General features: G+C 36.7%; 12 protein-coding genes across 12 annotated transcripts; 3 read left to right on the top strand and 9 right to left on the bottom strand. All coding sequences in view use genetic code 12, as the record gives it.

Moving 5' to 3' along the window:
* Positions 1–434: 434 nt before the first annotated feature.
* I9W82_004392 (protein retreival receptor) lies at positions 435–1,013 on the bottom strand (the record flags this gene model as incomplete). The annotated part of the gene is made up of 1 exon (XM_067693459.1): positions 435–1,013. One exon carries the CDS (start codon positions 1,011–1,013, stop codon positions 435–437), a length of 579 nt encoding a protein of 192 aa, XP_067547179.1.
* Positions 1,014–2,553: 1,540 nt separating this feature from the next.
* I9W82_004391 (uncharacterized protein) lies at positions 2,554–3,303 on the bottom strand (the record flags this gene model as incomplete). Its single annotated transcript, XM_067693458.1, has 1 exon — positions 2,554–3,303. One exon carries the CDS (start codon positions 3,301–3,303, stop codon positions 2,554–2,556), a length of 750 nt encoding a protein of 249 aa, XP_067547178.1.
* Positions 3,304–3,943: 640 nt separating this feature from the next.
* Positions 3,944–5,380, bottom strand: I9W82_004390 (uncharacterized protein; the record flags this gene model as incomplete). The annotated part of the gene is made up of 1 exon (XM_067693457.1): positions 3,944–5,380. The coding sequence occupies one exon, from the start codon at positions 5,378–5,380 to the stop codon at positions 3,944–3,946; it is 1,437 nt and encodes a 478-aa protein (XP_067547177.1).
* A 758-nt stretch (positions 5,381–6,138) lies between these two features.
* On the bottom strand, positions 6,139–6,578 carry I9W82_004389 (uncharacterized protein; the record flags this gene model as incomplete). Its single annotated transcript, XM_067693455.1, has 2 exons — positions 6,139–6,392; positions 6,518–6,578. The coding sequence occupies 2 exons, from the start codon at positions 6,576–6,578 to the stop codon at positions 6,139–6,141; spliced, it is 315 nt and encodes a 104-aa protein (XP_067547176.1).
* A 530-nt stretch (positions 6,579–7,108) lies between these two features.
* Positions 7,109–8,818, bottom strand: I9W82_004388 (uncharacterized protein; the record flags this gene model as incomplete). Its single annotated transcript, XM_067693454.1, has 1 exon — positions 7,109–8,818. The coding sequence occupies one exon, from the start codon at positions 8,816–8,818 to the stop codon at positions 7,109–7,111; it is 1,710 nt and encodes a 569-aa protein (XP_067547175.1).
* Positions 8,819–9,590: 772 nt separating this feature from the next.
* On the top strand, positions 9,591–12,665 carry CHS1 (chitin synthase; the record flags this gene model as incomplete). Its single annotated transcript, XM_067693453.1, has 1 exon — positions 9,591–12,665. One exon carries the CDS (start codon positions 9,591–9,593, stop codon positions 12,663–12,665), a length of 3,075 nt encoding a protein of 1,024 aa, XP_067547174.1.
* Positions 12,666–13,285: 620 nt separating this feature from the next.
* Positions 13,286–14,527, top strand: I9W82_004386 (FTR1 family protein; the record flags this gene model as incomplete). The annotated part of the gene is made up of 1 exon (XM_067693452.1): positions 13,286–14,527. The coding sequence occupies one exon, from the start codon at positions 13,286–13,288 to the stop codon at positions 14,525–14,527; it is 1,242 nt and encodes a 413-aa protein (XP_067547173.1).
* Positions 14,528–15,611: 1,084 nt separating this feature from the next.
* Positions 15,612–16,418, bottom strand: MRP7 (mitochondrial 54S ribosomal protein bL27m; the record flags this gene model as incomplete). Its single annotated transcript, XM_067693451.1, has 1 exon — positions 15,612–16,418. One exon carries the CDS (start codon positions 16,416–16,418, stop codon positions 15,612–15,614), a length of 807 nt encoding a protein of 268 aa, XP_067547172.1.
* A 253-nt stretch (positions 16,419–16,671) lies between these two features.
* On the bottom strand, positions 16,672–17,160 carry I9W82_004384 (uncharacterized protein; the record flags this gene model as incomplete). Its single annotated transcript, XM_067693450.1, has 1 exon — positions 16,672–17,160. One exon carries the CDS (start codon positions 17,158–17,160, stop codon positions 16,672–16,674), a length of 489 nt encoding a protein of 162 aa, XP_067547171.1.
* Positions 17,161–17,331: 171 nt separating this feature from the next.
* I9W82_004383 (CCR4-NOT core subunit) lies at positions 17,332–18,291 on the top strand (the record flags this gene model as incomplete). Its single annotated transcript, XM_067693449.1, has 1 exon — positions 17,332–18,291. The coding sequence occupies one exon, from the start codon at positions 17,332–17,334 to the stop codon at positions 18,289–18,291; it is 960 nt and encodes a 319-aa protein (XP_067547170.1).
* Positions 18,292–18,439: 148 nt separating this feature from the next.
* Positions 18,440–19,114, bottom strand: PRX1 (thioredoxin peroxidase; the record flags this gene model as incomplete). The annotated part of the gene is made up of 1 exon (XM_067693448.1): positions 18,440–19,114. One exon carries the CDS (start codon positions 19,112–19,114, stop codon positions 18,440–18,442), a length of 675 nt encoding a protein of 224 aa, XP_067547169.1.
* Positions 19,115–19,561: 447 nt separating this feature from the next.
* I9W82_004381 (palmitoyltransferase) lies at positions 19,562–20,836 on the bottom strand (the record flags this gene model as incomplete). The annotated part of the gene is made up of 1 exon (XM_067693447.1): positions 19,562–20,836. One exon carries the CDS (start codon positions 20,834–20,836, stop codon positions 19,562–19,564), a length of 1,275 nt encoding a protein of 424 aa, XP_067547168.1.
* Positions 20,837–21,084: the final 248 nt, after the last annotated feature.

The following is a 21,084-nucleotide window of genomic DNA, read 5'->3' as shown; positions in this document are numbered from 1 at the left end:
CTGTCTTTCCGGAGTGTAACTTTGCGACAATTCTTTCAAATTCTTTTTTTTTTTTTTTTTTTAACTCCTGATTTGTTATTATTCGGCTCTAAAAATAACGAACAAGAGGGAAACCATCCAAGAGGAGAAGGGTGGGATATCTACCATTGCCTGTTCCTTTGGGTTTGAATTGACTTCTTAGCTCTCTTCATTAGTAGGGAAACCATAGCGAGAGAAAAAGAATTGATGGGTGTAGGAAGCATAGCCGAGTCTGATTTTCCACTCTTTCAAACTTGAGCTTTCATGTTCTACAGAAGACAGTTGGGAGTTTGAAAAAAAAGCTACCGTTATCAGCAAAACACGGCTGTGGGTTCAAAAGTAGAATCGTTGTTTTTTACATCACTCTATACTAGCCTGGTATTTATACATTCTTGAAATATAAAAGCAAAACTCCTTTACTTCCTGTACCTTGTCTTTCCAAAATCAAATGGCAAGTATTTGTACTTTGCCATATGTTGCAATTGTTTCCTCATTGTTAAAGCAAATAATACAATAAAATACATCAACAAAATTGGCCAAAACACAGGAATATCAAATATGGAAAAAAAGGTTAAAAATAAACTCAATATTGTGGCTCTCGTTGCATTGTACCAGAACTTGAATTCTGGTAGTCTTCTTATGAATGGTCTGAATTCATCATCCTTGGACCCCGACAGTTGGGGTTCTTGATCCATTCCTTCTTCAATGGATTCATTCTTCATCTCCTGCTCCAAAGATGGATCAAACTTGGGAGTTAAAAACGCCAAAAATAAGTTCAACAAGTATATTCCTAACGCGTAGCAAATGATGTACCACCCTTGAACAATGAAAATTCTTGTCATGAATAAAAAGAGTAATACTCCAAACCCTAACCATCTGTAACTAGTATGTGGAACAGATTCATCAACAAAGTTCTGATATGTGATCAATATCTTCTTGTAGTTCTGATACACTGGATTATCAGTGGGTACGTCAAAAGGTAAATCCAATGGCATGGTAGATTAATTATTGGTCTGTCTTTAAAAGGAATCTAGATTTACTGTTATGTTTTATGTTTTTTTTTTTTTGGTCAAAGAAAAAAATTTCAGATGTCGTGTCGTATTCACAGACCATTTAAGTGTCACAAAACATTTTATACGCGTCTTTGAGAACTTAAGTAACAAATGATCTCCTACATTAAGAATAGGAGTAACTGATAATGAGTAATAGCGTTATTTTAGAAAGGAGAGCTAGGGGTTAGGCAACTAGTAAAGATTTCCTCAATTGGGTTTGCTTTATCGCTGATAATTTTTTCCTATCTAACAAATTTAGCATGATTTTTATGCAAATAATCAAAAGAATCTATAGCTTTTCAATGAATGAGTATTAACATGCAAATTTCGAGAATACAATATACTGGTCAATTATACCGAGTCAGACTCCATTTTCTCTTCATTTCTTTTCCTCGTAATAAGTATCATTGACAACCACACTAAAAAAATAAAAAAAAAAAAAAAAAAAGTTGGTTCCAAATTTTTTTGCACCTAACTATAGTTGTTTCACCTTGTTGCATACACAGTACAACAGAATGGTCTTATCTGACTTGCCAGCATTTACTGCCGCATAGGCATGCTTCGCCAAGCTCATCCACACCATCGTTGCGCTCTTCCCGGAGTGGTTATGCGCATTTTATGTGTGCATAACAAAAACATGGTCGGATTTTCGAGATACACTCAAAAAAAGCGGATTCCAACCTTGGATCCACAGTCAGACACGTTGAAAGCTGCATTTTGCGCTCCGTTCAACGCCAGAAGTCCAAAAATAATTTTTTGGACGTCCCTAGGAGGGCGGAAGCATGTCAAAATTTTTTCTCGGACTTATATGTCCGATGCACGTGACATACAATTTTATGTAGAAATAGCCAAGACGACCAGACGACGGTGTTGATGGGTGAGAGCTATGCCAAGAACAGCTATATACAGTTAGGGGATCTCCTATCTTGCACCTGTCACCATGAACGGTGCTACTTCATATCTACAATGTGAACAAACGACGACAATCTAAACCAATTGTAATCATGATCTTTATTCTATATATTACTCACGCCTTAGAGAAATTCCCTTCAGTTGAGTCAGTTGCTACTTCATAGTCATCAAATCAATGTCTCCTTATTGTAGATGCTAAAGCAAACCTGAACACATGCAACTACTGTGTATACCACCAATGGATCTTTTTGCCTGGCCATACCACCAATACCTTTTCCCTACATCAGGCGCAGTACAACAAGACAACGAATGCAACCTTGTACATATGAAGGAGTAGTATGACATTTGGTTGTACGGATTAAACTCGTGAGTTTGAAAATAAGTACTAGTTGCTGTCTTTCTTCAACGCAAGTAAAAGCCATTACCACTCAGACTAGCTTCCTTCATTCAACACAGAAGTCTATTATTTGCCAGTGCACCTAACCAAAAGCATATAATATCAACTGCTTTCATTGTGACCAATGCCATAGTACTTTTCCAATGACCATACCCTTAAGCGTAAGATCTCCCTTCAATCCATTGTTCGTAAATCACCAGAAGTCTCTTCCTCATACAATCTCAACGATTCTCTAACATGATTGGGTTGTAGGGGTGCATCGTAATCACCCTGGTACAGTAGCCGAGATCGCTTGACATCATTTTCAAATTCTCCATTTTCAATATCAGACCGTTTCCGACTCTTCTTTTCTTCAATATCAAGCAATAGCTTCCCCTTGTTATCCCTCTCTTGCACTTCAAAAGACTTGCTAATAAGCTCTGACATAAACAGTTTTGCTACACCAGCAACCACTGTGGCTATGACTTGAGACACTGAATGGCCCACCACACCATTGCAAATCTTTTTTATTCCAGGCTTGTTTATTTTCAGTCGCCTATATGCCTCAAATCTTTCCATTTGGTCGTCTGTGAAGTTTGTAATTAATAAACGTTTCTGCTCTTCCTCAGATAAGGAAAAGTCTACGGCATTCTCCTTTAGATCTTTATAACGATCAATCAATTCTGGATCGTCAAGTAATTTTAGCTCCTCCAGACTGATCGACTGTAATTCTTCCTCATCAGAAGAAACTTCACCTCTATCTTCGAGCCCCTTGTCAATCAGTTTGTGATGATCCCTGGCGTCTTTTTGCTTCTCCAAGTCACTGAAAAAAACTCTCCAAATTAATTCTTCATCCTCCTCATCCAAACTGACATCTGACATCACCTCTTCATCAGGAGTGGGAGCTGTGTTTATGAGCCGGTCGTCCTGAGATTGTGAACTCATTTGAAGATGTTTGCTTCACGTCAGGTACTTTTGTTGATGTTGAGATACTTTTTTTTTCTGAGAGAGTCTTGTGCAGCCCATGAAATGTAAGTTAAGTATTACTGAACTCAAAAATCAACCAAAGACTGAGAAACACCAGTAAAATCAAGTGATGTGAGGTAATGCATGGTACTAATAATGGTACTAAGTATGTCAAGCAATTTATAGAGTCCTGAAGAACGAGATAAAGAGAAAGAGAACAAAAGAGGACCAATCTACAACACCAAAAGGTGCATCGACAATAGTCTTATATATTGTTCTCATAAACACTAGCAAATGCATGAGCCAACATCAACAACAATACAACAGCAGCAGCAACAGTAACGTTAACAAACACAACAACCAGGAAACAACTTTCAAAAGCTTTCAACAGCATCAACAAACCACAATTCTAACACTGACACTCTAGTCTTTAAAAATCCGTCATTAATAAGGGCAATTAAAAAAAAATTTCAAAACCAAAACCAAAATCAAATTACTGAAATAGAACTCCTTCCAGCGCAAACGATACGCCCTAATCGAAGGAGTTTTCCTAACGTCCCAATGTCTATTGTTTGTCCCTTTGCCCCGTTTTCGGATTTAAAATAAGTTTTCACTTTGACTATCTTCCATATAAGCTTTCACTGTCATCAGTGTAGTATTCATACATGATCCGAGGTGTTTGTCCCCTCATATAAGCATAAAACTCTCTTGCTTCTGTGTCATAATCAGAGTCATAGTATTGTGGTTTCCTGAAACGTTTCTTAATTTTGTATAGTTTTAAGTAGAAACTATATTTGAGTTGCTTGAATATATTGTTCTTCTTCTTGGTAGTAGTAGGTGGATTGCTGATTGGATTTTCGGTGGAGCTTGAAGCTGCATTCTCTTCAACTTCAGTTGCTCTATCACCAGCAATATCTTCAACCAATGATGTTGTTGGAGCTGCATCGTCTTCAACATCTGCTGCTCCTGCATCTTCACCGTGTTCAACCAATGATGCTGTTGAATCTGCTGCTTCATCAATCTCAAAGTATGGTACATGAAATTGATCCGCTTCGCTGTCAATTGAGGCATCTTCATCTTCAGTTTCTTCTTCAACTTCCTCTTCAACTGCATCCTCAATTTCTTCTTCAGCTGCTTCATCATCATGTTGAACCAATGATGCTGTTGAATCTGCTGCTTCATCAATCTTGTAATATGGTACATGAAATTGATCCGCTTCACTATCAATTGAAACATCTTCATCTTCGATTTCTTCTTCATCTACCGCATTGTTCTCATTTAATGACTGTTGTTGTTGTTGTTGTTGTTGTTGTTGTTGTTGTTGTTGTTGTTCCTGTTGTGAAGGCAAATTGTTTTTTTGTAATGCTAAAATTGTATCACGTGCATCATTTTTTCCATCATTTGTTTCTTCCAAATCGGGTTCAATTTGCAACACATGTGATGAATGATCTGATACTGAGTGTGGATTCTTGTCTCTACCTTCTTCAACATTTGATGATATATTATAAAGCCAATGTTTATCCTCTTCCTCTTCTTCAATCTCAGTTTCTTGATAATCCAAATTCATCATCATCATCTGAAACTCGCCAATTGTGTTGAATCTACCCTCTTTGATTTGGTTCTTTGATTCTGGACGTAACAATGAGCTGTAGATATCTCTGCATCCCAATATACCAACTGAATAATACGCATCAGGAACAACAGAATCATAAGTGTGATAGTCATAGATTGCATCAATACTGGAAAAATCAACTGGATCAGATTCAAAAAAACGATTTGTAGATTGTAAATTGTTGTCTTCTAAATCTGGGTTTGTGGTTACTTGTGGTGTAGTCATCTTGATGGAATCTTGTTCTTGACCAACTTGAGAAGTAGTGGTGTTGTTGTTCTCAATTGGATCTAATGTTGGTTCTGGAACAAAAATCGGACTACTCAAAAGGATACCTCTTTTGAGATCAATATCTGGAAACACCTCCTTGATTTGATGAGGTGGGAAAAAACTAATGAGTTTTTGGAGATCTTCTCCCGATAATAAAGTAACGTTATGAGATTGCATTGTGGAATTGGTGGAATGAATGGTGAAGAAAAGGAGTAAACAAAAGGGGGAATTTTTGATATATTTGAGTTTCTTTTTATGTTTTTTTGGTGGTTTTTACATTATAAAGAATAACAAAAATTTGATATGCAGAAGAGGGTAGAATGAGTGTTAGTTTGAATATTTAGAAACTGTCTTAACTAAGAGCTATTTTACAGACCACATGAAGCTTAGTAGTCACAAACCTAAGTCTTTCTTCAACATGCATTACTCTCTTTATCTAAGCTGTTTCTATTGATGAACTACTTGTGCTTTAGTATTACTGTGTATCCTTTACATAGCAGAATAGATATTGTGCGTGCATCGATGGAGAAAAAAAATTGAAGGTTTTGCAACCAAAACTAAATTGTGTCACACACGTAAATATACTATATATTCTCTTAACATATTAATAAGACATATCATTTATGAAATTAAGAGAAAAGAATCCATATCTATGAAGTCAAAATCCACTTAGTGTAAGTTAATAAAGCAACAACTGTCGTTTTCAGGTAATTTCGGTTGTGTAACTGCGTAATTAAACCATCAACAAATGTGTGCATTGTCGTTGTGAGACTAACTATACCATGCACGACTCTAAAAAAGTACTATACTATGTGATTTTAAATAAATTGATAGGACATATATCTGGTGTCTACGAACGTTGAATGAGATGTCTTTATCCTTTGGTGCATTTGCCATGGCTTTAGCTCCCTTTGATTGAATAAAGGATGCAATGACTAAGCCAAAATTAGCTGCATTGAAAGCATCCAGGTAAATGCTGACCTGCCCATTTTCCAGCAGCAGGAACCATTTCTTTGGAACGTACCCCAGTCCATCGTCAACGCAATTCTCAGGCAAACTTTCTCATCAGTACGCTTAACCATGAAATCTTCGTTTGCTTCATTCAAACCTGTCACATTGCCACCCATATCAACATCCATCATCGGGTAAATGGCACTTCCGTGTGTGTCTGGAACATGAAGTGTGCCACCTAACTGAGCCCGTATCGTTATCTCTGCTTGTTAGCAAGTTCTTCTCTGGACCGAGTATTCCACTCGGCAAGCTTGAAACAGATGCCAAAAAAGGCAATATATAAACAACAGATAATAATGATACCATTACCTACTCCCAAACCAATTAATGTGTAATCGTAAAAGCTTCCCGTGAAGTCGCTCATGACTGGAAACTTCTAATCAACACGTCCACTTAATTTGCTGGAAATTGCAATCATATTTATATCCATATGAAGAAGTGTTGGTGAGGTGGAGAATGTGCAATATGCCGTCATGTAGCTAACAATAAAGTTTTTGTGAATGATTGTTTCGCCTCCCCATTGTTTGTAAGTGACACCAAGGAAAACCACGCCATTTTAGCACATGAAATATCAAGTCAGGTACAACCATTTCGAACAATAAACTTTTGCCCATATAGCTGCCTTTGCATTGCTTGTACGCCATAAGTATTGTGCCGGAAGACTCACCAGTTGATACTATGAAGGCCGATCAATGGGAAGCTCCATTTGAACGCAATCCGATACAACGAAAAATGGTCCTAAAACTTTCGGTACTAATTAAAGCACATCAGGAAAAGTTTCCAACTAATAAGATTCACAGTTGAATATCCGTGTAGTAGTCTAAATTCTTCTTAAATCAGTCATGACTATCACCTTCGATACAAAATCCCACAAATAGTTGTCAACCTTTGGTATTAACTGAGATCTGACAAGTTCACTACAATCTCCCTCATCGTGTGGTTGACATTTTGCACTTCAATATCGGGTTTAAGGTAGCTTGCTTGTGGTAGTCCCTGTAAAGATCCAAGGCAATGTAGCGCATCAGCATGCAACGATGGGTTTTGTTGAAACAAATGTCTTTCCTGATCATTAAGCAGCCCATGACTTGAAATGCTGACTACGCTCAGCAAAGTTTTTGAGCTTCGTTTCCTCTCCTCAACCAATGGAATGATAAAAACTGTGCGGAACGAATGCTGAAGGATTTCATCAACACAAATTGGAGGTATCTTTTGCTCAACAAAGGCAGGGCCAGCAAAAACGACTTGAAATATATGTAGAATCTGAAACCGAATATTCCTGTTGTAATACAGCCACGATTTTAACAAAGTTTGCCAAGAGTCCAAAAAATCAAAGCTTCTTCTTCCATTAGCATGATCCGAAGACTGTGTTGAATTAGCTACATCACGTTTTAGCCAGCCCAAACACCATATGAAAATTGCTGACAAGTCTTGCATAAGTCCTCTCGAGTCATCTTCATCAAGAAGTGCAATTGAAAAACTGTCGCTCCCGACAAATCCTGTAGCTTGTCCTTTTGAGCTTGATTTATTCAGTTTGAGTTTATGCTTACCATTCTTTTGATTTTGCTCCACGCTTTTGGTTCCGTTAAATTCTGCACAAAGGTGGTTTTTAATTATTAGGCCCATCTCATCGAGCGAATATCCCAAGAATGGGTGTGAGGAGGAGGAGGAGGACGACAATGACTTTTTTTGTTTGGATGGAACAAACAACGGTTTCAAAAGTGAGCTTATAAGTTGACTTAGCTTGTTCAATTTCAACTCCTCGTCATCAGCCACACCAAGAAGTCCATTCCCGCCTTTTTCAACAATACCCAATCCAATTTCGTGCAGATGGTGCTTGTTAAACTTGTTTTGAATGTACAGGTCAGCCGGAGTCAACATTTTCCGATGAATATCAAGGAGTGAAGAGTGTTCTGTGAGTCCTTCAATATCTTCGTTTTGAATATTTGGATTTGTGAATTTGTAAACCCTAGCAAGCGTTACATCATTTACGACCGAGTTTGAGTTGTTTGAAGATAAGCAGATTGATGTTTTTGAAGTACCCGAATACAGTCTTTCATCGGACTTCTTGTCCCCAAATTTGGACAAGCCTGCCGCAGATTGTGATTTATGAAATAGATTGTGAAATCCCGTCAGTGGTGACGATAGAATTTGTTTCTTGCCTCTAAACTCATCACTTGAACGTCTGGTAGAAAACCCGTCATCAGTCATACTTGACTCCGAAGAAGATTCAAAGTGCAGTTTGCTACTGGGACTCAATATCTTTTTGGCTGCTCTCAACTTTGTAATCTTGGCTTCCTTTGTCGTAGTGTCGGAGTTGTGAAACTCATTCTTGGAACTTGAAGGAGTCACAAACTCGGCCTCAGGATTCCTGCCAGTAACGTTTGATTGTGACCTGTTTCTAGTGAATAGCTTCATCAATGGATTAGATTTGACAGTGGAGTTACTAAGAGCAGAAACTTGTGATACATTAGTTCCGATTTTCCTCAAGTTTCCAAAATCCACGTTTGAGATCTGGGATGAATTTTGGTCACCGCCAAAGCCTTTGTTTTCTAGTAGATCAGGATCATCATTATCCAAATGAGTGTTGATATCAAAATTTGCCATGGGTGTAGTTAAGGTGCATCTAGCCTGGCTATCACCCCTCCCCCTATTTGTTTTCATGTGTGAAAGCGACACTTTTTTTACGTTTTGTTTACATTACTAGTGTCTATTATTGCAATCTTGTGACATTGAAAATTTGCGACATTAAAAATTTGCACTCGTTTGAGCTTGCATACAATCTCCGAAGCCAAGAATAGACTTCCACTGCTTGGTCTCAGTCTACCCAAGTGTATAGGAAACACGCTCTGTCTATAATGGCTGCCTTTCGTTTTTTCGCAGGATATTGGTGAAGAATGGTGTTCTACTTTTGCTTAAACCTTCCTCTCATATTCAAACATTTTGTAGGACAGAGAAGAGATAATAGACCGAAGCTATAAGAGTTACACGCATTGGATAAAACAACTCCCTCCTTCGTATTTGAATGTGCTTGGACTCTGTTTCTTTCCTTAAATTAAATTGCAAAAAAGAAATGCAACAACTATTTTCAGCCTTTTTTTTGTTTGTGTTATGTTTTGATGTTTTCATTTGTTACCAATTGGGAAATCAAATATACCAAAATACATAAACAAAAGACCAAAAGTACATTCCATCAACATCTATAAATATAATTCTCAAAAGAGGAATGAATTATAGATCTACACTTATCCAGATACCAAAATAATCACATTATATACAAAGCAACCCACTTCTAATCAAAAAAGTTATAGAAACAAACAATCAATCCATCAATCCATCATTCCCCTCGATTTAACGTTTTTCGCAGCTCATAGCAGACATGTTGAACCCATTTGACGAGGCTGATGACCACCAAAAGGAACAACACCAACAAAAAAGTCCCATAAGACAACCATACGCCGCATACACACGTAGCTCAAGTCCGACAAAGAGATACCAACCATTGGACTACGATAGTGATGAAGATGCTACCACTGAGGGATTTAATGGGTTTCCAGCTTCAGAAATCAAACAACTGCTGGAAGGAATCAAACAGTCTCCAAATATATTTGCCAGAAGTACAGGAAAAGCTGCTGTTGCTAGCAACAGCTATGGCAGAGATAATACTAGGTCGCCGTTTGTTGGCAAACAGCCTAATTTAGAGTACTACAATCCTTATATTGATACTGATACCACGCCTAGAGCACACTACACATCACGTGAATCTCCAAAGAGGCAAAGAAATACTGAGATAGTGATTGACGATGAAGAAGATGAAGATAAAGACAATGTTAATACAGGTTCCCCTTTTAGATCCTCATTTCAAGGCAGTACAATTAGTAGTCAAAGATACTTGGATCCTCCCCAGCCAATTTTCACACCAGGTACCTTATATGAGCCTGCTAACTATAATGATGATCAAAGCACGTACTATGAAGATGAGAAAGAAGGAGGAAAAGAAGAGGCTAGAGAAGATTCCAAATCATTATATTCTGAATCTACTGCATACACTGGATACTCCCACTTATCAGATCCCAATGATGAGGCTCAATACTTTACCGAATCAGTTGATGGCAACCTTATGCAAAATATTGATGCAGCTTATGATCCACACAAGGAAAAGACAGTTACAAGAAGAAAAGTAAGACTTGTTGGAGGTCAAAAGGGTAATTTGGTATTGGAGAACCCGGTACCTGGGGAATTACGCAAGGTCTTGACTAGAACAGAATCACCATTTGGAGAGTTTACTAATATGACATATACTGCTTGTACTTCTGATCCAGATACGTTTGTTGAAGAGGGGTTCACTTTAAGAGCAGCTAAATATGGAAGAGAAACTGAAATTCTTGTTTGTATAACAATGTACAATGAGGATGAATTTGCATTTGCTAGAACTATGCATGGGGTTATGAAGAATGTTGCTCATTTATGTTCAAGACGCAAGTCTAAAGTTTGGGGCAAAGATAGTTGGAAAAAAATCCAAGTGATTATTGTTGCCGATGGTAGAAACAAGGTTAATGAGTCTGTGTTGCAGCTACTCACTGCAACTGGTTGTTACCAGGATAATTTGACAAGACCGTATGTTAACAACAAACAAGTGAAAGCGCACTTGTTTGAATACACAACTCAGATATCCATTGACGAGGAGTTGAAATTTAAAGGTGATGAAAAGAACTTGGCCCCAGTTCAGGTTTTATTTTGTTTGAAAGAGCAAAACCAGAAAAAGATTAATTCACACAGATGGTTATTCAATGCCTTTTGCCCTGTATTGGATCCAAATGTTGTGGTTCTCCTCGATGTGGGAACCAAACCAGATAATCATGCTGTTTATAACTTATGGAAAGCATTTGATAAGGACTCAAATGTTGCTGGTGCAGCAGGAGAAATTAAAGCAATGAAGGGTAAAGGGTGGAGAAATTTAATTAACCCATTAGTTGCTTCACAAAACTTTGAGTATAAGCTATCAAACATTCTTGATAAACCATTGGAGTCCATTTTTGGTTACATATCTGTGCTTCCTGGAGCTTTATCAGCTTATCGTTATATTGCATTGAAGAATCACGAAGATGGAACTGGACCTTTAGCATCTTATTTCAAAGGTGAAGATTTACTCAAGTCACATGAAAAGGATAAGGAAAACACCAAGACCAACTTCTTTGAAGCAAATATGTACTTGGCAGAAGATAGAATATTATGTTGGGAACTTGTTTCCAAAAGAGGTGATAATTGGGTTTTGAAATTTGTCAAACTGGCTACAGGGGAGACTGATGTTCCAGAAACCATATCTGAGTTTTTGGCACAAAGAAGACGGTGGATCAATGGTGCATTCTTTGCTGCTTTGTATTCCTTATATCATGGGAAAAAAGTGTGGTATACTGACCATTCATTTTCAAGAAAGTTTTGGCTTCATGTTGAATTTATATACCAAACGGTGAACTTGATATTTTCCTTCTTTTCATTGAGTAATTTTTACTTGACCTATTATTTCCTTACTGGTTCACTTGTTTCATACAAGGGAATAGGTCACAATGGAGGATTTTGGATTTTTACCATATTCAATTATCTATGCATTTGTGTCTTGACATCATTATTTATTGCATCCATTGGAAATCGACCACATGCATCAAAGAATATATTCAAGACACTTATTATATTGCTAACGGTTTGTTCATTATATGCATTGGTTGTTGGATTAGTTTTCGTTATCAAGACAATAGATCAATGGGGACTGGGAAATGTTACATCATACGTTTTGGTGAGTATTGTGGTATCTTTACTTTCGACTTATGGACTATACACATTGATGTCTATATTATACCTAGATCCATGGCACATGTTGACTTGTTCAGTACAGTATTTCCTTTTGATTCCTGCTTATACATGCACATTGCAAATTTTTGCATTCTGTAATACCCACGATGTTTCCTGGGGTACAAAGGGAGATAACAACCCACAAGAGGATAAAACTAACCAGTATATTATTGAACAAAATGACCAAGGTGAATATGAAGCTGTTGTGCTGGATGTGAATATTGATGAAGTTTATCTTGAAACATTGTACAATATACGTGCAAATAGATCGGGAAAGAAACTCAACAAGAAAAAAACAGTTAAACACGTATTGGATGGAGATGATTATGCTAAAGATGTTAGAACCAGAGTGGTACTTTTCTGGTTGTTGGCTAATTTAATCTTTATAATGACAATGGTTCAAGTTTACAAGCCTGGAGATACAGCTAGAAACATTTACCTTGCATTTATTTTATGGACAGTTGCGGCATTGTCTTTTTTCAGAGCTGTTGGATCTTGTGGATATTTGCTCCATGATTACGTTCGTAGTTTGGTTGAAATGTCTAGTAAATGGAAAAACAAAAGAGCTGGATACAATCAGACAAACAATAACCCATTAAACTAGCTTACTTAATAATACCATTAACTTATTATATCTTGTTAGAGTGTAGTTAGCTTTTGTTAGTAAGGTTACACAGTCTTATGATTGGCTTTACAGACAATATATACCACATGGCGAGCATCTCAGCTCAGGCGGGGGTTACTATGCAGTTTTTATCCAAATTGGGTTTAGAGTATAGTATAGTAGTGTATCTATGTTCAAAAAATGTAATTTATCAAAACCATCAATAACAATAAGAAAAACAATAAGAATTGGTCAATAGTACACTACTTTTAGTGAGGCTTAAAAACATTTAAAGCCTCTTTCAAATTGAATTGTATTGTTTTTGTTTTCAACCAATAGGAATAGAAAAGACATCAAAAATTCAAAAGATGGTTATATATAACCAAAAGTATATAAATAGAAGATGAAAAGACATAAATCTCATTTCCCAAATATTTATTCTTTCTTCTTCTTCTCTACCGAAAGTTCGAAATCCCCCCCTAACCCCCCACCCCACTACAGACACACATACACACACACAAGGAGAATAATACTCTTATTATTATTATTATTTTTTTTTCTTTATTATCGCTTTCGCATCCATCACGTGACACACTTAATCTCTTTTTAGTTGGGCAAATATGGTGAATGTTTTCAATGTTCAAATCTTTTTCATTGTGTTCAGAGAATGTTTGGAAGCGGTTGTTGTTGTTTCCGTTTTATTAGCTTTCTTAAAACAAGGTATTGGTAAAGCTACTGATGACCCCAGAGTTTACAAAAAATTGCGAAATCAAGTTTGGTATGGAGCGTTGCTAGGGGTCATTATTTGTTTTATTATTGGTGCCATTTTCATTGCCTTGTTTTATACATTGGGTAAAGATATTTGGTCTTCTTCTGAAGATTTATGGGAAGGTATCTTCTGTATTATTGCCACGGTTTTGATTTCATTGATGGGTATTGCCATGTTGCGTGTCAATAAGATGAAGGAGAAATGGAGAGTTAAGTTGGCACAAGCATTGACTAAAGTTCCAAATAAGAAGAAAGATAGGTTCAAGATTGGATACTTGACCAAGAAATACTGTATGTTTATCTTGCCTTGTATCACATGTCTTAGAGAAGGTTTGGAAGCTATTGTTTTCGTTGGTGGTGTTGGATTAAACTCACCAGCCACTTCTTTCCCTATCCCTGTTATCTGTGGTTTGATTGCTGGTATCTTTGTTGGTGCACTTTTGTACTATTCTGGATCAACTGTTTCATTACAAGTCTTTTTGATCATTTCCACGGGTATTTTGTACTTGATTTCTGCTGGTTTGTTCTCAAGAGGTGTTTGGTACTTTGAATCACACGTCTTTAATAACAAGACTGGTGGTGATGCTTCAGAAAATGGATCTGGTCCTGGTACTTATGATATTGCCAAATCAGTGTGGCATGTCAATTGTTGTAACCCAGAAACTGATAATGGTTGGGATGTTTTCAATGCTCTTTTAGGATGGCAAAACTCTGCCACTTATGGATCAGTCATCTCATACAACATCTATTGGCTTGCCGTGATTGTTACATTGTTGTTGATGCTCTATGAAGAAAAAGTTGGCCACTTGCCATTTATGAAGGGAGTCACTTTACGTTCATTGAACCCAATGTACCATATCAAGAATAAGAAGAAGCACGAATTGACTGAAGAGGAGAAGGAGAAATTGTTTAGTGATTTGAGAAATGTCAAACTTGGAGTTGACGATGAAGAAGAAGAAGGAGAAGGAGAAAAAGGTGCGCATGCAGCTGAAACCGGTGCAAGTACAGGAGACTCTGATGATGTTGATGAGGTCAAGAATGAGTTGGTTACAGTAGGTGGAGAGAAGGGACAAGAGCACAAAGTTAGTCATTAGACCATTTAGTTTTACACACACACACACACACTACAGAAACTTAATGGTTCAGTCTTTCGAAGTTGCTACTGCTTTCTATTTTTACCACTCGATTTGTTCTTTCAAATCATCTCATGTTCCTAATTCTTTTTTTAATATGCTGCTTTGTTTGAATGTGGTTGGGGTTTTCCATTTGCAGGACGGGGGATCGGGGGGTTCGGTCGTCCAACAAACATTACCCTAATTGTTTTTTTTTTTTATACATATATAGTTTGCTTTTAGATTTACACTTTTTAATACATTTCCGGGATTCAAAAACAACCACTTTACTATTGTCACTAAACTTACAAGAAGTCCTAGGCTTTCAAAGTATTCTTCTCCCAGGCTCCAAGTAATGAGTGAGGCAAGCTATGATGATGAAAACTGACGTCTTTTATGTCATAGTTTGGGTACTTTCTTGGATGACGCTGTTGAATAGTAAAGATGGGCTTTTACCACCAGAGAACTGAGTTCATCAAAATATATTTTTACAACCATATTTGTAGTTACTTACATCACAACTTGTATAGCTGTATTTGACAAAGAATTCACTTCTCTGGAGTTGTTTTAAAAGAAAATTTATTACTATAGCTTTAGAGATCAATAGCTTCGTTCCGGGAAAGAGATTAGCATAATAAACTGGATTGTAAATATTGCAGTCATGTATGTGCCATATTTTGCAAATAGGAAGTGCTTTTATGCACGTGCTTCGGATATATACTTTCGAGAAAGAACTTTTGACGTAGACCTAACACTAAGTGCTTTTATAGGTTTTAGGTAATAAAATTTAGTGTTTCTTGAGGTGCTGATTTGGGGTTCCACAGACTATTCTAGTTTAAGAGCGATTCAACTGTTTTGAAATTAAAAATGTGATTTATTTTACAACTGCAGCACATAGCTATATACAGAGATGGGATATAAATTATACCCATCATGCTATCATGAACCATGGAAAGTGTTAGTTACTTATTCGCAGTTCAAGTTTCAATTTGCGTCTCAAAAGCATCTGAACTCATTTAAAACATAATACAAACAACTCCCTTCTCATAGAATCCTTTTCAATTTCTCACTGATTGAGTGTTAAACCATCAACTTTCTTAGCAACTTCCAAATACTTACTCTTGGCTAAATCAAAATCACTCTCATTAAGTTCACCTCTTCTATACTGAAGTCTTATATTGTAAAGTTCATCATAAGTGACTTGAAGTTGAGCTTGCGAAACATCTTGCCCAAGATCAACAAATTGAGAGATCTTAAATAACCGTTCAGCAGCCTTTTCAACATCCTCTGCCTCAGAAAACTCCGCGGGTGAATTTCCCAGCTTCGTCAACTTCTCCGTATACTCATTCATCTTCCTCTTTCGAAGCAGATACTGTTTATTTTGTTGTTTTTGCAATTGAGGCAACGCAAGAATCTCCTTTCTTGATCTTTGCAATTCTTCATTCTTGGCAGCAACAGGATCCTCAATAGGCACATATCCAAATCTTCTCAACCTTGGAGCAAAATGGTCCTTGGGGAGTCTAATATCCTTTTTCAAAGCCACTCCAACGTATTTTCTCAATGGATGGAATGGATCAAAATAAAAACGAACAAACCCAGGCTCAACGGCATATATCGTATGATCAACCCCAATTCTAACGTTTTCTCCTGGATGTATCTTTGTTCCTCTTTGTCTCATTATAATTTGACCGGGTTTAACTGGATGTCCTTCATAGACTTTTGGTCCTAGTCTTCTACCAGCTGAATCCTTGTTGTTGGTTTTGGAACCAGATACTCTCTTGGTGGCAGTACGTATTTGAGTAAAAGATGAGTTAATAGAACTTGCTAACCCAGTGATGGGTTTGCTTATAAGCAAATTTTTCAACGAAAGCATTTTTACCTCTAAGGTCTTTTACTCTATGTTGGTGGTTAATTGGTACAATGAAAGAAAGTCAAAAATTTTTTTTTTCAAATTTCTTTCTTTCGCTTCTAGTGTCGCAATGTGTTGTTTGTCACAACATTTACAAATGCGTCAATGGAAATATACACTGTCTACTCAAACAAACAAGAAGATATATATCTTATGTCATTCATCTACTACTAATCTAGATCTATGTAAAGGTCTGTCTATTAAACCCATCCTGCATCTACTTTCTAGCGTACTCTTCCAACACTTTCAAAGCAAGCAAATGGTCCTGTTCTTGAGCCAATCCACTAATAGTCAAAGCACCAATAGGAAACTCATTTGACTCAAGATACAAAGGAACACTTCCACCATGAGAAGCATACTCAATTGAAGACACAAACATTGCTTCTTCAATAGTTTTCTTTTTTTGTCTAAGTTTCTGTCCAATATAGAAACTCGATTTACCGAATCTAAACACAGTATTGTATTTTCTCTTGACCCAATTGTCATTATCTATTGCAGTGCCTGATGCAACAGCTGAATGGAATAATGTTTGACCATTGGTTAAGGTTATATCAATGACAATTCCTTTGTTTGGGTATAATTCTTGACATAATTGACGTGCTAGTGAACCCAATTCCCAAGCAATTTCACTGTTGAATGATTTGAGTTTATGTTTTTCTTCAAGTGAAGCAAGTTCTGTTAGACCAAAGTTGTAAATGTCGTCCATTATGATTATAAAGATGTGGTGGTGGTGGTGGTGGTGGTGGTGATTGCTTTATCCGACTGTTGAGATTTTGTTCAAATCGAAATACACTTTGAAGAAAAAAAAAGGAGATCTCAAGTGCCCTTCTGTCAAACACCAACAGCACAAAGTACACATCCCCAGCAAAGAGTAAAAATGTACTCCACCCCTCCTCAAGCAAGAGCAATACCACTAAATGCCAACCGACCACATTCCGACGGCACACAAGTCAATATGATGGGAAACGCATTAAATGATGAACAGATTTACCAATGGATAAATGAACTCGTGACAGGAACCAATAGAGAGAAAGCATTACTAGAATTGGGCAAGAAAAGAGAACAATATGATGATTTAGCTTTAGTTCTTTGGAACTCATTTGGTGTTATTACTGTCTTGTTGGAGGAGATTATTAGTGTTTATCCATTTTTAGATCCACCAAATTTAAGTGCTTCAACTTCCAATCGAGTATGCAATGCTTTGGCATTGTTACAGTGTGTGGCTTCAAATGTACAAACGAGGAGTTTGTTTCTCAAGGCTAATTTGCCATTGTACTTGTACCCATTTTTATCAACAAATGCTCGTCAAAGATCATTTGAATATTTAAGATTGACTAGTTTAGGAGTCATTGGTGCTTTAGTCAAGAATGATACACCTGAAGTTATTAATTTCCTTTTAACGACAGAGATTGTACCCTTGTGTTTAAATATTATGGAAATATCTTCGGAATTATCAAAGACTGTTGCCATTTTCATTTTACAAAAAATACTACTTGATGATCAAGGATTGAATTATATTTGTACAACATTTGAAAGGTTTCATACTGTTGCATCTGTCTTGTCCAAGATGATTGACCAATTGGCAACATTAACAATTTCTAACGCCAATGGGAAACCAGTAACAGGACAAGGACAAGCATCTTCAAATAGTTCAGGAAGGTTATTGAAGCATGTGGTTAGGTGTTATATGCGTCTTTCAGATAATCTTGAAGCAAGAAAGGCATTGGTAAACATCTTGCCTGAAGCATTGCGCGATGGTACATTTTCATCAATATTGCAGGATGATATTGCAACAAAGAGGTGTTTGGCACAATTATTGGCCAATATAAATGAGTAAAATGTATAAAAAGAAAAGACAGAAGAAATAGAGAATGAATTGTAATATTATATCCAACTTACAAAGACTGTAGCTCGTTTATCCAAATACTGTGTATATTTTGTTACATAAAGCTCTCTTATCTCACATCTCTTATCCCCCTGTTAGTTTATTTAGATTCTTTAGTGTCCAATGGAGTCAATCTCAAGTATGGCTTGATAATTCTAAATTTAGGGAAAAGAGTCTTGGCTTCTTCATTGGAGACAGATGGGTGAACAATAACATCATCACCTGGAACCCAGTTGATTGGAGTGGTAACTCTATATTTATCACCAGTTTGTAAAGAATCAACAACTCTTAAGACTTCAGCAGTGTTTCTACCAGTAGAAGCTGGGTAAGCCAAAGTCAAACGAATCTTCTTTTTTGGGTCAATAACGAAAACTGATCTAATGGTAAATTGAACACCTTTGTCATCAACATTAGTAGCATCTTGATAATCAATCATATCATACAAATGAGCAATTTTTCTTTCTGGATCAGCAATAATTGGGAAGTTCAATTTTGAACCAGTAACTTCATCAATATCCTTAATCCAAGCCTTGTGGGAATCAGAATTGTTGGCAGATAAACCAATCAACTTGACATTTCTCTTGGCAAATTCTGGTTCCAATTTGGCAAAAGCACCCAATTCAGTAGTACAGACTGGGGTGAAATCATCTGGATGACTGAATAAAACAGCCCATGAGTCACCAAGGTATTCATGGAATGAAATTGGACCATTGGAAGTTTCAGCTTGGAAATCTGGAGCAGTAGATCCTAATCTAAGGGTTTGTGATTCAGGCATACTTAGTTGTGAATGTATCAATTGAATGTGTATAAAGAAAGAAAGAAAGAAAGAAGAAGAAAAGAAATATGTAAAAGAATTGAAATTTGCAATTGAAAATTCAGCGGCAATTTCGTTGACTTTATATACAGAAAAGGAGGGATCTATACTAAAGAAGGAGGTGGTTTTAGTGTAATAGTATTGTATGTATGTATTAAGTAATCAACTGTGTAATGGTTTTTGATGGTTTTGTGATTTGTGCATAAGAAATTTGAAGCAATTATTGTCACAAATCACGTGCAATTTGACATACGAATCAAATAGAGTAGTAGTAGTAGTATGCATAACTTATAAACTATAAAACTATTCAAAGCTTGTTTAGATAATGTCTAAAGGCTATTCAAGAGATAGACTAATCTCAGAGAGAGAGAGAGCTTTACATAGTAACTAAACCTCAGTACCTTTTATCTATAACTTATCATCATCAGAGTCATCAATATATACACCATAATCATGTAAACTCTCTCCCATATCATTATGCCAACTACTTCTCTTTGCATTATATCTTGGATCTAATTGTCTTTTCAACTCAGAATAATTGCCAATACTTCTCAATTCATCATCACTTGGAGTTGGTATTGAGATGTTTTGATTGCCACCATCAGGTGGCCAAGGAAGTCCCAATTGATCATCTTCTTTATAGTCTAATGAGGGCTCTATGGTGAATCCATTGTTGTTTCTAGATTTACCCCATGGAACTAACCACATGAATGGAGATCCTAAAAAGTGTTTTAGGTTACCCCAAATTCCATAATCATAAGGAAAGATTAAATCATCAATGGTGAAATTTTCTGGCACAATCTTATCATCCTCACCTTCGTCTCCATTGAAATCTTGATCAGTATCACTTTGCTGTGAAGCACCCTCTTGCGCAATACCTTGTTGTGAATCTGCGCTCTCCTCACCTTCTTCATCTCTTTCCAATTCCTCCAAAGGAAATCCATCTTCATCAATTGGAGTCTTGTTTGTCCATGTACTCAATTCAGGCAATTGCTTCCCATACAATTGCTTATAATTCAACCTTATCGATTTCCATAGTCTTTTACTATAGAACTGACTATCGATTCTATCCCATTCCCAAATTTCAATTTGAGTCATACCTTTACCAATATTGATCAAACATCTAATAAACAACAAGGAAATACTCAACAAAACAAGTAAATCAATAGGCGTGAAAACAACCACGGCAATCAATTCTGATTTTTGTATCAAGTAAATGGGCTTATCCAGATCATTATAATATCCGACTATGCGTTTACATAACTGCACAAATAAATATGTGGTCCCCACAATAACCCAGAATAAGAACCTCATAAAGTGAGGGAGATTATTTGCACCAACACAATTTAAAGTCCAAGGACAATGATGATCCATTTCCATAACACATACATTACATTTTGAACAATGATGGGTTCTTGGTGGTTTATAATTTTGACATTTGGTACAATATCGTTTCCATTCACCTGTTTTGGGAGTATATTCTTTCGGAGGCTGTCCTGGACTCGTGTATATTGCCAATATATAAGAAACCCAAATCATGGATACAAAACATTCATAAATGACTTGTTGAGTGGTTGATAAATGATGACGAAGAATGAAATAGTGAGACCCATATGCGGTGAAACCTATAATAAACACAGGTATTATGACGCCTAGTAGTGGCCATCGAAACTCAAGCATCATTTAAGAAGATAGACCATACGATAGATGTAAGACTAGACTAACTGATTGACGTAGTATGTAGTAGAAGTTATCTGATGGATAATGGAGTGAGTGGGTGTCGTGTGTCGTGTACTTGTGTATGATTTTGTAGTGTTGTTTCTCTCTCTCTCTGTCCTTTTGTAGTGGCGAAAATTATCAACTAGAAAGTGTCAACCACCCATTCACTTCTTCTAGCCAACACCCATAGAATTGAATAAATAGAAGAGAAG

Source organism: Candida metapsilosis (genome assembly GCF_017655625.1).
Source record: "Candida metapsilosis strain BP57 chromosome Unknown scaffold6, whole genome shotgun sequence".
NCBI classification, from domain to species: Eukaryota; Fungi; Ascomycota; class Pichiomycetes; order Serinales; family Debaryomycetaceae; genus Lodderomyces; species Lodderomyces metapsilosis.
This window is presented reverse-complemented; position numbering and strand designations above follow the sequence as displayed.